The sequence below is a fragment of the Zonotrichia albicollis genome, chromosome 1 (assembly GCF_047830755.1).
Source record: "Zonotrichia albicollis isolate bZonAlb1 chromosome 1, bZonAlb1.hap1, whole genome shotgun sequence".
NCBI lineage: Eukaryota > Metazoa > Chordata > Aves > Passeriformes > Passerellidae > Zonotrichia > Zonotrichia albicollis.
Genome location: NC_133819.1, coordinates 15341135 through 15353507, shown reverse-complemented (window position 1 = coordinate 15353507; position 12373 = coordinate 15341135). Strand labels below are relative to the sequence as shown.

The 12373-nt window shown below is 39.2% G+C and overlaps 1 protein-coding gene across 21 annotated transcripts in view; it reads left to right on the top strand.

The window, feature by feature from the left end:
* SVIL (supervillin) overlaps positions 1-12373 on the top strand; it is a 145572-nt gene that overhangs the window by 27728 nt on the left and 105471 nt on the right. For 8 of the 21 annotated variants that reach the window (XM_074531607.1, XM_074532495.1, XM_074532431.1 and 5 more), the window contains exons 1-2: positions 5795-5912; positions 10905-11006. The exons of 1 other annotated variant lie outside the window; for it this stretch is intronic. In XM_074531607.1, the coding sequence (XP_074387708.1) occupies positions 5849-5912; positions 10905-11006 (166 nt within the window). In that variant the 5' untranslated portion in view covers positions 5795-5848. Of the gene's footprint in view, positions 1-786; positions 871-5764; positions 5913-8247; positions 9099-10904; positions 11007-12373 lie in introns of those variants that run through there. 12 more of the 21 variants (XM_074532604.1, XM_074532315.1, XM_074532538.1 and 9 more) reach the window with 8 other exon arrangements.

Sequence of the window (12373 nt, the reverse complement as noted above, 5' to 3'; positions counted from 1 at the left end):
AGAACTCTTCACTCTCTGTGGAAAGAAGCAGCTGCATCTGGTACAGAATAGAGCAAGAAGCCCAGAGCAGCTGGTTAATTTAAGTTTTCATATGTTCAGGGGATTGGCATCTTTAAGGACAGTGTGGTGCTGGATAATTCAGCTAGTTTGAAACAATCTAACTTGAACACTTAATTAACATGAGGATCCACATGGGCTGAATCACCCTGCAGATAATGTTACAGGCACAGCCAGAGGTGTTTTGTGTTTGCCAAAGAATAAAATAAAACCAGCTGTGGTTCAAGGTGTGGGGATCAGAAATCAGACCTGTGGCAGAGTTGTTTGCAGAACTGCTTGATAGGTCAGGTGCTCTACACTGGGAGAAGTCTTGGATCTGTCTCCTGGTTGCTGTGGTTCTAGAAAGAGAATTGTCTCTTTCAGTTGCATCCAGTGATGTTTAAAATATAGGATTCTGAGGGTAATGGTATTTTGGTAGATGTTCCTGGTTTTTTTATTATCTCCAGTGCTGCTTGACCTTACAGAAAGGCTGAATATATAATAATAAAGGCTTCCTGTGAATATATAATAATAAAGGCTTAATATATAATAATAAAAGCTAAGGGGAAGTTCAGTTCTTGCCTATTTGAATGGCCAAGGTAGCAGAATGCTCCAAGCTGCCTCAGCCCTTGCAGTCAATCAGTTCATCCCCTTTGCCCCTTTGTGCATCTGCCTACATCTGAAAGGTTTGCCACAGCCTGGGGTGCACTGTGGCTCTCACCCATGCTTTGTTGTGTTTGTTTCTTGCAGAAGGGCTGCCTTTGGACTGTGAGCACCTGGACAAGGTGATGCAGTTGTACCTGCAGGGTCAGGCCTGGATGGCTGGGATTTAAGGTAAATCTTTGCTGAAAGATACATACAGATTTGAACCAAGAACTATAGGTTGTTGTTTGGTTGGGTTTTTTTTTCTTTTTTTTTTTTTTTGGAGGTATTAGGATCAAGCATTTAAAGAAAGATCTCTGTGTGCCTTCTAGTGCATATGTACCATAACAAAATGCAGTGATATAATAGTTAAGATTCCAGGGTAGCCCATAGGACCTTCAGAAAAGCTTATTGGTATTTAAATACCTAAGAGATGCTAATGCTGCCTTGGGAAGAAATGTTATTCAATGAGGAAGCTGCAATAAGAGTTCCTGAGTCTTCTCCTGAGAATTCACTGGGAGGCAGCAGGTGGCTAAGGTGGGCCTCCTGTTCCAGCCTTTCTATTATTCCTTCTTCCAAATATTGTATAACAGAGTAGCTTCCACCATTCTAGATCATGTACAATTGCTTCAAATGCAATATTTTAATTAATTACAGATCTGCACTTTCATGTTTCCCTTTCTTCATGTTGCAGACTTTTGATAGAATATTTGCAGTTTAGATTTGATTCAGGATTTTTTCCAACTCTTAGCTATGGAAAAGCATTTCCCTATGTGAACACAAACCAAGAACAAAAGGGACCTTTTTGTGTGTGGAAGTAGATGGTAGGTTCTGTTGGTCCCACTGAGGCAGAGCTTGCAGAATTTCTGTAAAGTGTGGGATTAATCTTGCCCTTGGAGAATTGTGTAATTTTGGTTACTGGAGAGATGTGATTTCTTGGATGTGATCAGGAAAGTCTCAGTGGTTTTGAATCAGAAAAATTAGGATGTAGATGATCTATCTTTTAACATTCCTTACAGAGAATTGATGTCTAATTCTGGTCATTCTGCCAGAGCTGTAATGCTGTTAGTTCTTTTGCCGCATGTAGCCCAAGTTTTCTCTCAGGGGTATGGAAGGCACCATTTCAGCTGTTGCTCCAGAATTATGCAAGAGCTGTTTTCCTTGCAACTCGTCATAGCTTCTGAAGTCTGAGAGAACACTGTGGAAAGAGTGGAAGCTTGGATGAAATAATCTTCTGCTGGTTTTAACATCTGACTTAAAAAGCAGGAAAGTGAGGGACTGGGAACAGTGTTTACCCTTGCATGTGCTAAAAAGCCTGAAAAGTTGTAAAGGTCTTGCTGTAGAAAAGCAAAACCTGACCTTGAATGCTGAAGATTTGAGCTTGGAGCATGATCATGGAAAACATGAATTGAATCTTGACAATTCAGGATTAAGGCATATTAATAAAGTTTCTTCCAAAAATGTTAGAGCAAGCAGATCACAGTTATTAGCTGTGTAATTTCTATGCAGAGAACAATTTAATGAAGGTGAGCAGAAGTAGGGTGCTCTTGCAAGACTAATGCAGGTACTTAAAATTATGTGAACAATCATGGGAATTTAGTTTTTTAAAGGTAGTATGGACTTAATTTCTTTCAACCAAGACTCAAGTCAAGCCTTCAGAGAATTTCTTGCTGAACTTGTTTCTTAGTATATACCATCATAAAATGGTTGTAAGCTTCAGAAAATGATGCTGTTAGACCATGTGAATGAGTATTCTGCTGTATTTTTAAAAAATCAGCAACAAAAAAGAGATTTATTTTAGTAGAGAATTTACAGAACTAGGGTTTGTTAACAGTATGCAATTGGCACATTTGATGTGACATAGCTGGACCATGTCAGATTACTAAGCCATGGGCTATTTGGAAATAGTCTTCAGAAGAATGTGTTAATGTTTTTCCACAGCATCTTAGAATTCTGTGCAGTATTTACTGTACCTGTTACTGCCTTATAACATATATTCATTAAGCAATTACATGGACTTCAGATTATCTGACTGAAAAATTATGGGAAAAAATTGGTGATTTCTGGAGGTCATGACCAGATTTCTACTTCATTGCTGGAGCTGCACCTAGGACTGGCCAGTTGACTTCAGAGGCTGGGAAGTGTGCACAGTCAGATGAGTCACTTATGCCCTCTTCTCATAACATAACAATAGAAACAGTTTATGGACAGGTGTTTGTTTTTTTAATTTATAGTGTGCTAACTTTGCTAGCAGCATACCATTTATCATGGGCTGTCTGTATTTCATAGCTTCCACAATGTCAACAGAGCCAAGGCTTCATGTGTAAGTTCATGTGCTGTCTTGCTGGACACTTTAACAGCCTTGCTTATATGTGAAGAAACATACAGTGTTCCTTCTAATACTGGTGTATTTTTAATTACATAAATCACAGCCAACTCTTGCTGGCTAATATAGCTTGAAAAATGACTCAGTTGAAAAGTGAGTGGGTTTATTTCTGCCTTCTAGAATAGAACTGGAACATTGGAGATGCCCAGCTTTTGTAAATCCTATGTTGTGCAGTAGTCCCCTTCAGGTTAATGTTCTTGCTGGCCTGACTGGAAACTTCATCCTCTCCTTTCTGAAAATAAAAGCAAATAGATGTATTTCTCTTTTCTCCAGGATATCAGTGAGATTGTTCCTCTCTACTGTGGTTTCAGTTTTCATGGTTTTCATTTTCCAAATGCTTTGTAAGCTGAATTATTAATGCTTGCACCATTTTTAAAATAGTGCATGCAGTACCTCACAATCCATTGCTGACCCAGCAGTTAGGGATTTTTTTTTTTTTTCTGTTTTGGAAACAGTTTACTTGAACTTCTGCATTTTACTGTTCCAGGACAATGGTACTGGACTTCTTGCAAAAGCTGAGCTTACAGGAAATGTCATCCTGTCAAAAGTAGTTTGTTCTTACACAGCATATGATAATGCTTTTCTTAAAATGTATTTGTTTGGCATAAAACCTGTAGTGCCTGGTATTCTCTGGCAGTGTTAGTCACTCTCAGTTTACCTGAGGATGGGAGTGTAAATGTTGGATTTTCCTGGTGTCTTGTGCAGAGAGTCAAGGTCTTTAATTGTCCTTAAAGCTCTTCCCTCTACCAACTCTTCCCCTTCTACCTTGTTGGTAAGAGTAAGTGTTACACTGTTTTCTCCATAAGTTCCTCCCAGTCTTTGGGATTGCATTTCTTGAAAACATCCTGATTTTTATTGTCATTAATTTTATTTAGACCATTGGAAATTTTTAATGAAGATGTCAGGTGAAAAAGAGTGGAATAGGAAGAGTGCAAAAGTGTCTTCCTTACTGCTGCATTTTTCTTCAGACTAATAATTATTGGTAAAAAAGAAGCTATGCCTGATGTCAGTCCCAAAAGTTAACATGTATCTCTCCCAATAGTTAACATGGCCTCTGCATGGCTGTTGCCACATGTCTTTAGCTATTTTTTATGGACAAAATAATGTCCTGATTATTTGAGAACTGGAACCTTTGGATGAAGTAATTCAGTTCAGTTCTGCCACTGCACTTCTTTCTGTAGTATGGCTTTTGAGGAGCAGCCTGTCCACCTGGGTCATTTGTCCCTGATTTCCATTCACTGAAAGATTTCTTATTTGTTTCTGGGATCTGGATTACTCACACCTCTTCCCAAAGCTTTTATTGCAGAAATTTTCAACTTTAGGAATGTGTTTCCCCCACAAAGTGTAATGACTCAGTTGTGTTGCTGTAAAGCCCCACTGCAAAGCGAGAGAGGATCAAGAAATCTGAGAAGGGATGATTCAATTGTGCTGCTTTTGCTGATTTCTTTGAATTGTGGATTCTGACTTCATCAGTAGCGTCTACAAACCTCGGTGTTTGTGACTTGCAACTGATACCTTTTCTAAAAACAGAAGGAGGCAGGAGAGACAGAGTACTCTGTTTATTTCAACAACCACAAGCAACACTTCCAAAATACACTTGTGGTTGTATCTCAGAGTTATGAATCTTAGGTTATCTGGTGGTGAGTAATGTGGTGAGACAGGAGCCCAGTATGTCCATGCTTTATTTAGAAAAGGTGGCTTTTATCAGAGGCAAGGAGCACCGGTGTTCCCCTCTCTGTGCTTGCTGAGCTAAGGACAGATATCAAATCTGCTGACAGTTTATGGTGCCAAGACACAGCACTTCCCTCTCAGGGTCTGACTGTAAGCTCTTAAGGATTTTGCAATATAAAAAGAAACAAATTCCTTTCCCCCTCCAGCTGCTCACCGAAATGCACTTTTTAAGCTGTGCTGTGGTTTGATCAGAGTTAACAATATCATGGGTTGTGATATCTCTTGATCAGATAGATTTTTCTTATTTAAACACTGTTATCTCACTAGAGAGGATGCTCACAAACAGATTGTAACAGCTTTCCAAATTCTTCAGGCAGAGCCTGGATTGTACCAATTATTACACCTAGAGAATCCTGGAGATTAAGAAAATATCACTTAATTTTCCTCACTGCAGAGTCAAACCTGTAGAGTCTGGGAGTCTGTGTGTGTGTCTTCAGTAAGACAATAATCTTTTACTGTTCTACCTACTTAAAAATAAAATGGAAGAGCAAATCCTCCCTGGCAAACCAAGAGATGCTCAATTTTGGGATTATATACAGTTTGCATTGAAGATAAGCTGGGTTAGGGGGCACAGGCTTTGACACAAAATGTGTGGTTTTATTCCCATGGACAGACAATGCAGCAGAGCTGGGGATTACTGAAGACTGTGGGACTGTCCTCCCTAACTTGCCACCTTCTCCTCAATTCAGAGTGCAGGGAATTGTTCCTCCCCATGGCAATAACATCGCTGTAATTTGTGTCTGATAGTGAAAGAATGAAGGATTTATTCTCCCAGAAAAAAAAGTGTTTGTGTTGGGCTTGGTTTTAGTTTTTTAACGCTGTTGGTGTTTGGTGGATTTTTTTAAACATAAATAAAAAATCCTCTGTGAGTCATTTTAGGCTCTCACAGAAACTTGAATGTGCTAAATGGGTAGGTTCCCCTGGCTGAGCCAATGGGGATGGCCAGGCACAGGCAACACTTTTATCCCTCGAAAGGGAGGAGGGGTGAATGAGCCAGAAGATATAAGCTGAAACAAAGCCATGCTGTCCTTCTGAGTCATTCTCATACACTGGATGGGTAAGGCTTCCTGCTTCCTGGGACACACAAGTGGGGTCATGATTTTAACAATGGATGCTGGTAAGTCGCTTTTTATTAAATTTGTCTGGGTTTTTCCCCTGGGAAGTCTCTCCTTCGCCTCCCTTCCTCCCCCAACTGAAAAGAAGCTATCTGTAAACTGGGAAGCTGAATTGTTAAATCAGGGAATGCTGAACCCAGACTTTGCACGCTGTGTGCACTTCAGTGCGTGTTACCCTGGTGTTATTTCTTGGCTCTTACTCACTGAAGCACATATCCTCTCCTGCAAAGCCTGACCTCAGAATCAAAATGTGTCTGTTAATTTGTACTTTATTGGGACAGAACCTGGGGCCTGAGAGGTGCTTGATGTCTCCCTCTCTTTGATGATAAAGCTGATAGTGTCTGGAAGATACATTCTAGATGTTAGGCTTGTTGTAAAGGGACAGTGGTTAACTAATGTATTGTCTGTGACTTCCTCTACTCTGTGTTTACAGAAATTTTGTATTGGGGAGGAAGAGGCAGAAACTGCTGTATTTCTGTAGTAGGCAGCTCTGTTTTATGTGCTTGTATTCAAGGAAGCCTATGTTCTATGGAAAAGCACATGCAGGATTTTTATTTTTTAAATTAAGTACAAACATGAAATCTTCAACATAGTTTCTTGTGTGATATGGAGAATGAATGTAGAGTGGTTTCTATAAAAGAAACAAGCAATCCCTGTCTTGCTTCTAGAGAGGGGGGTGTGTTTCCATGTCATAACTTGCATCCTTCAAATTCCACAGTAATAAAAGACCTTGGATTTTAATGGTTATGGATAGGGCACAAAGCAGCAGTGGCTGTGCTGTGGCAGCATGCTCTCGGCTGCTCTTTCTCCATACCAGCTGCAAGCATGCCTGCTGCATTTTTAAGAGCTCTGTTGAACTTTTGTCAGCAGTTGGTTCAGCTACTTTTTTTTCACCGCAATGCAGAAGTATAATGTGACTACTGTAATATTCTACAAGCTCTACTCAAAATTATAAACTTAGGCAGATCTTGCTGGTCTGCTTTATCTACTTGTAACATGCTGAGTTTACTCCATGCTAATGAAATGCTCATGTATCTGAATTGATTCAGTTGGGCATTTTGTAGGTCCTAAAGAGAAAAGTGTCCATGCCTTTGTGTAGCTCTGACTTTACTGAGACTTCCAGAAGGTGACCCAGCTGGGTTATTCATGCACAATTTAAAGGAGACAGCAAACCAGTTCATTTCACCCACCCACACTTAAATTGAAGTAGTTTTGTTATTGTCTTTGTAGGCAGCTAGTGACTCTTTTTGTGTTCAAGGTATGTTACATGCTGTGCAAATCAGTTAAAACCCAGGCCTTTTAACAGAGATGATAAAATTTAACACAAGTGTGAAGATTAATAAGATGGCGTATGGCTGACAATTTTCCATTAAGTGGAAGCTGATGATTTTTATATTTTTGCCTCTCCATTAGAGTAGCTTCTAGAGGCCCTTAAAGCAGTTGGCAAAGCAGGAATTGGCAATCCTCTTCTACCCTTGCTTGAATAAGAAGGGTGGATGCCTAGATGTAGATGTCCTGCCCAGTATTTTGGGAGGATGCCCTGGCAATGTTCAGAATTTACGTGCTTGTGGGAGGTAGAGATACAGACTTTGCCCACAAGACACTTCTTCCCCTTTGAAGTACCAGAGTTCCTAGTGCAGTGGAGTAATTGATGTTTTGGGATGTAATGTTTTGGAAAGACTGGTGGGATGTTAATAATAGATGTTTTAAAAAATACCTTTTATTTGCATATACCTACATGCTTGCATTGTGCACGGTGTTTCTTTGCACCATGAAGATAATACTGCTCACCTATGTTTTGTTGGATCCAAACCTGCTTTTTTTTCTCAGAACAATGTCACTGCACTGGTTTCACAGTAATTACTATGCTCTTGTAGTCCTGGTGGTAATTTTCAGTTATACCAACTTACATGGTTGGTAAACATGTATTTTGGAAGCTTTTAATGCTGCGAGAATTCTTAAATTATAGTTCTTAACTTCTTTGTGGGAAAATGGTTCTAACTACCTGAAAGGAAACATTGTAATTCAAGGATTTATAACAGGGTATCCTAGTACTTCTCAAGTATATTTAGGTTACAGAAAAAATATGCAAGCAATTCAGTGCCTTATGCCTTAATCTGGGATGTGGATAGTGCTCCATAAAGTTTATCTGCTTAGTTTCATCCACCTTTTAAAGCTGTGCTTGCTGCTCTTGGAACTGTTTGTTTATTTCAAATTATGTGTTTGCTTTATAAGCCAGGGCTAATAACTTCTTTTTTATGAGCGTCAAATACTTAAGCTGGTTATTAAGAGAACAGAACTTGTCTTCCTTAAGGTAGTTGTAAGAATACTTGTGCACCTATTTCAGAATTTGTTTAATTCAGGGTTTGATTCTGCTGTGTTTGCCTTAGCAGCTTCTGATTTCTGCCAGGAGGAGGACTGAAAATGTTTTGGACGGGGGGAATAAAAGGGAGAGCTGCAAGACAGGGTTGACAGTATAATTGGATTTGAAGCAGCTACAGGCTGGGAGTGTTGCAACAGCTGATTTGATCCTTCTGAGTTTCAAGAGCTATTTATGGTAGATTAGCTGTATCAAAGCTCTACTGTTCCAACCATAAAAGGCTGGTCCTATGTGAAGTTGCCACACTGCATTTGGCTTAGTCCTCAGAGGTTGGAGAGCCTATAGCTTTTTATGTGGATAAATCCAGTGATGGATGGAAATACTAAAGGCAGATCAAGGAATAACACTGTTGAGGACTTCAGATGGCAGCGAACTCTTAAAAGGAGATTTTCACTAATAAATTTTTTGCTCTGATGTTTGGAATCAGCACTTGGATATAGCTCCTGCATATTTACTGCATTTGGTGAACGCATGCTTTTAGGAAAGCGCTGTTCTAAATTTATCTGACTTATCTGAATCATCTTGACTGCACATGTACTTGCCAGCCATGCATGTTGATATTTGGTAACTTTTGTGAAGTCACTTTTCTGTTTTCTAAGTGGGTGAGTGTTAGGTTCTTGGGAAAAGAATCTTAGCTGACGCGAGAAACTTCTTTAAAACAAGAATAATGAAGTACTTGGCCAGAGAGACCTGCAGGCGTTATCAGTAACTATTTTGAGAAGACTTTGACCCCTTTTGCTGCATCTGTACCTTCTTTCTGTCCTCTTTGTGTAAAGACAGACAAGTGGATTTTTTACAGGACTCTGAAGTAAGTAGCACCTCACTCGGGCAGCTTGCACACCATTGCTCCAGCCAGTTGTTTGTGAATATTCACTGCACTGTCAGGTTCTAATGCAAGTGGGTTTATTCCAGCCTGTGCATGCCAGTCCTTCAGCCTTCCTTAAGGCATTTTGTCTTTTTATTCTCGTGGTTTTGCTTAGAAGATGAGTTCATTCTGCTATGAATGGAAAGTCCTGCTGCTGGTTGGTTTGTGTGATGTGTTTCTTTTTTCTTCTTAGGTTTTATTATGTTAACCTTAGCCACAGTACTACAAATGGCTATAAGAACACTTCTATAATAACAAAACTTTCAGTGGTATTTTTCTCTTGTGTTTAAGAAGTTCTATAAATACGTGGGAGTACTGTTGCATTGGATAACTGTGCTCTATTTTGAGACTTGGAGCATTCTGAGGAAGACTTGCTCCAACTTTCCATTCTCTTAATTTTAAACATTACCAGGACACTGCAGGTAGAAGAGGTAGAAGTTGCTGGCACTGCTTCACCTTCTTCTCCTGCAGGAATGTCTTTGCTCACAGTTCATTTGTTTCAGAAAGTTTGCAGCATTGTCAGGTTGAAATGTGAGTGGGTTTATTCTAGCCTGTTTAAAGTGGGGGAGCATAAAGGACAGGGGGATTGGAAAGTGAATTTCCTTGCTTCAGGGATATTCCAGGTGTTGTATTTTAATCACCAGAAACACAAGAATAATGTCCTTGACAAAAAAAAAGAAATAAAATTTCTACTTCTCTATTTCCTTTTCAGGAACTAGCAATTTAGGGCCACCTTCCATTTTATTAGGATTATAAATATGTATTTCTCTCAAATGGATCTAGAATTTTTATTCTGAATTATATAAGCCTTTGTTTTAGCCTGGAGAATACTAGAAGACAGAACATGTCTGGAGCATTACTATTTTAAAGCCAATTTGAGTTTAGTGATAGGAATATTGTATTGGAAATAACTCCCCCATACAGTCACTCTTTCTCCCACAGACTTTGTTAGATATATATTTAAATAATCACCTGTATCTGCATATTTTATAGCAGATTGAATCCTTCTACCTGCAGAAGCAGTGAGGGTTAGGAAGAAACTGCTTGATAAAAATACTCCTTCAGACATCTTATTTTTTGTATTGTATAACAGATGTGTGCTTCAGTCTGGTACTGAGTTTTAAATGTTTTTACATTGTTTCCACTAAAATAAGTATTTTTAATAAGCATCCTTTTTATATTATCTGATTTTCTTTTCCTTTCCTAATTATATTTTTAAAAGCAAGTTGCTGTAAATTGCACCACCATTTTAAAATGCCTGTTATGTTCCTGTAAACCTGCTAGAAGGTGTCAGTGCCTTAAAGTCTTAAAACAGACCACAGAGACTTCAGATATGGAAGTTAGACACCACAGAGTGTGCAGTAGCTTTTAACTTGAATTTAAGACTTGTGTGCACAAAGGGTGGAATGAAGGAAAGAGTTTGATTGATGGAAAGTAACAATATCAGCTTCTCTTTGTGCAGCGAAGGTTAAACTTGTTAGAGCGGGTAAATTTTCTTCCCTATCTCAATTTTAAAGTTAATTCTGCCTCTCCCATGTTGTTTTGTCTTGATTGCATTGCTAAATGACATTTTTGGCAAAAAATTTCCTGTAGGAAGGAGGATTTCAGATTTTCTCTGAGCTTTATTCAGCAGGACTGACATGTCTTCGCTAAATTCTTTGTATTTGATACTTTTACGGGATAAAGGTGGGGGGGCATAAAGCAGTTTTAATCTGTCTCTAACTATGCCATGTTTACTTTTTTGTGCAGAGAAGAAAGATTTCACTGTAACTGTACGTGGAGCTCCCCAGAACTGTCTAGTAGAGGAAAATGAAAAGGGTAGTGCACATTGCTCCTTCACAGTGAGTCCAGGTAGGCTCAGAGATGCTGGAGGTGGGCCATTTGTGACCAGGACATTTAGGCAGGTCTCTGGAATCTTTTGCCAGTTTTCTGTTTGGAAAGTGTCTGTCTTACACGATACAACACAGTATGAGCTGAGGTTTCTCTTGTCTCTATGTTGATGAAGTGGTTTGAAAGCTGTATGTAGTTTAGTACATTTGTTTATGCAAAAGGTGACTAAGAATGTGTGGAATTTGTGGTTTGTGGCTTTGGGGTTTTTAAATGTAATATTGTAATTTTATTTTCTTAGAACATGTTCACAAGATCAGGTGTCTGTGAAACCTTTAACATAATGAAGAGAGGAGAAAATTGCACAAACTTATTTAATTTAAATTGCCATTGTTTGAGTTCATGTTTGCTCCCCAATGTGTTGGCTGTTGTGGATGGAAATTTCACTGTAATTTTCAGGAGGCAAAAGCTGTGGAATAGTCTGCAGGAACAGGGTGGCTGAGATTATTCACTTTGCAGAGGCCTTGCAGTCTGCAGAGTGTTTTTCTTGCTGAATGCAAAAGTTTCTGTCTTCTGTTTGTGCATGGAGAAGCCTCCATTGGCTACTGCCGGGGAACAGTGAGCTTGCAAAGGAATTAGTGTGCACCATGGTCTCACCTTGTTAATGCCCTGCTTTTGCTCTATTCCCAACTGGACACTTGAGAGTTAATGGACACATTGGAAGGTCATGATTTTTAATGAGCAAAACACGTCCTACTTGGAGTCTGCCTTAAGCAGATAAGAATGCATTGGGTAACTGGTGGTAAAAATGCTTCTGATGTCAGTGATTCACGTGGTGGTGTGTTGAAGGGACTCTTTCAGTACAGAGGGTACAGCAATCATGCATTAACTCTTTGATGATTTATTTGGATTTAGTTATTGGAAAGGCCTCTCTTTGCTCTAATGATGCCAGGTTTCAGAGTTTAAAAAAAAAAAAAAAGTGAAGTCAGTTTTTAAAGACCCAGATTAAAATTATTTGGTTTTCCATGTCTCTCTTCAAATGCACAAAAAATCATCATAAGGAACTTGGACATCAAGCATCATGTGTCATAATATTTAAGGCCATTTCTAAAGCAACTTGAGCCTCCATCAGACCATTATGAAGAAAGTGTGCAATTTCCTGACAGAACTGAGCTGTTTGACACCCAAAAATGCCATGCTGTTACCAGTGTCTGTTACAAAGGGACTGCATTCAGGTGTTAGTCCAGAGATTGTGTGCCAAAGTACTGTGAGCAGTAAATGATATTTCTGTGGAGTTAATGACTGCCAAATGTGCTCCTGGTGGCTTATACCTGTAAAGCTCTTGGCAGGCAGCAAAGATGTGCAGGATTGCATTCTTGCTCTGTTATATC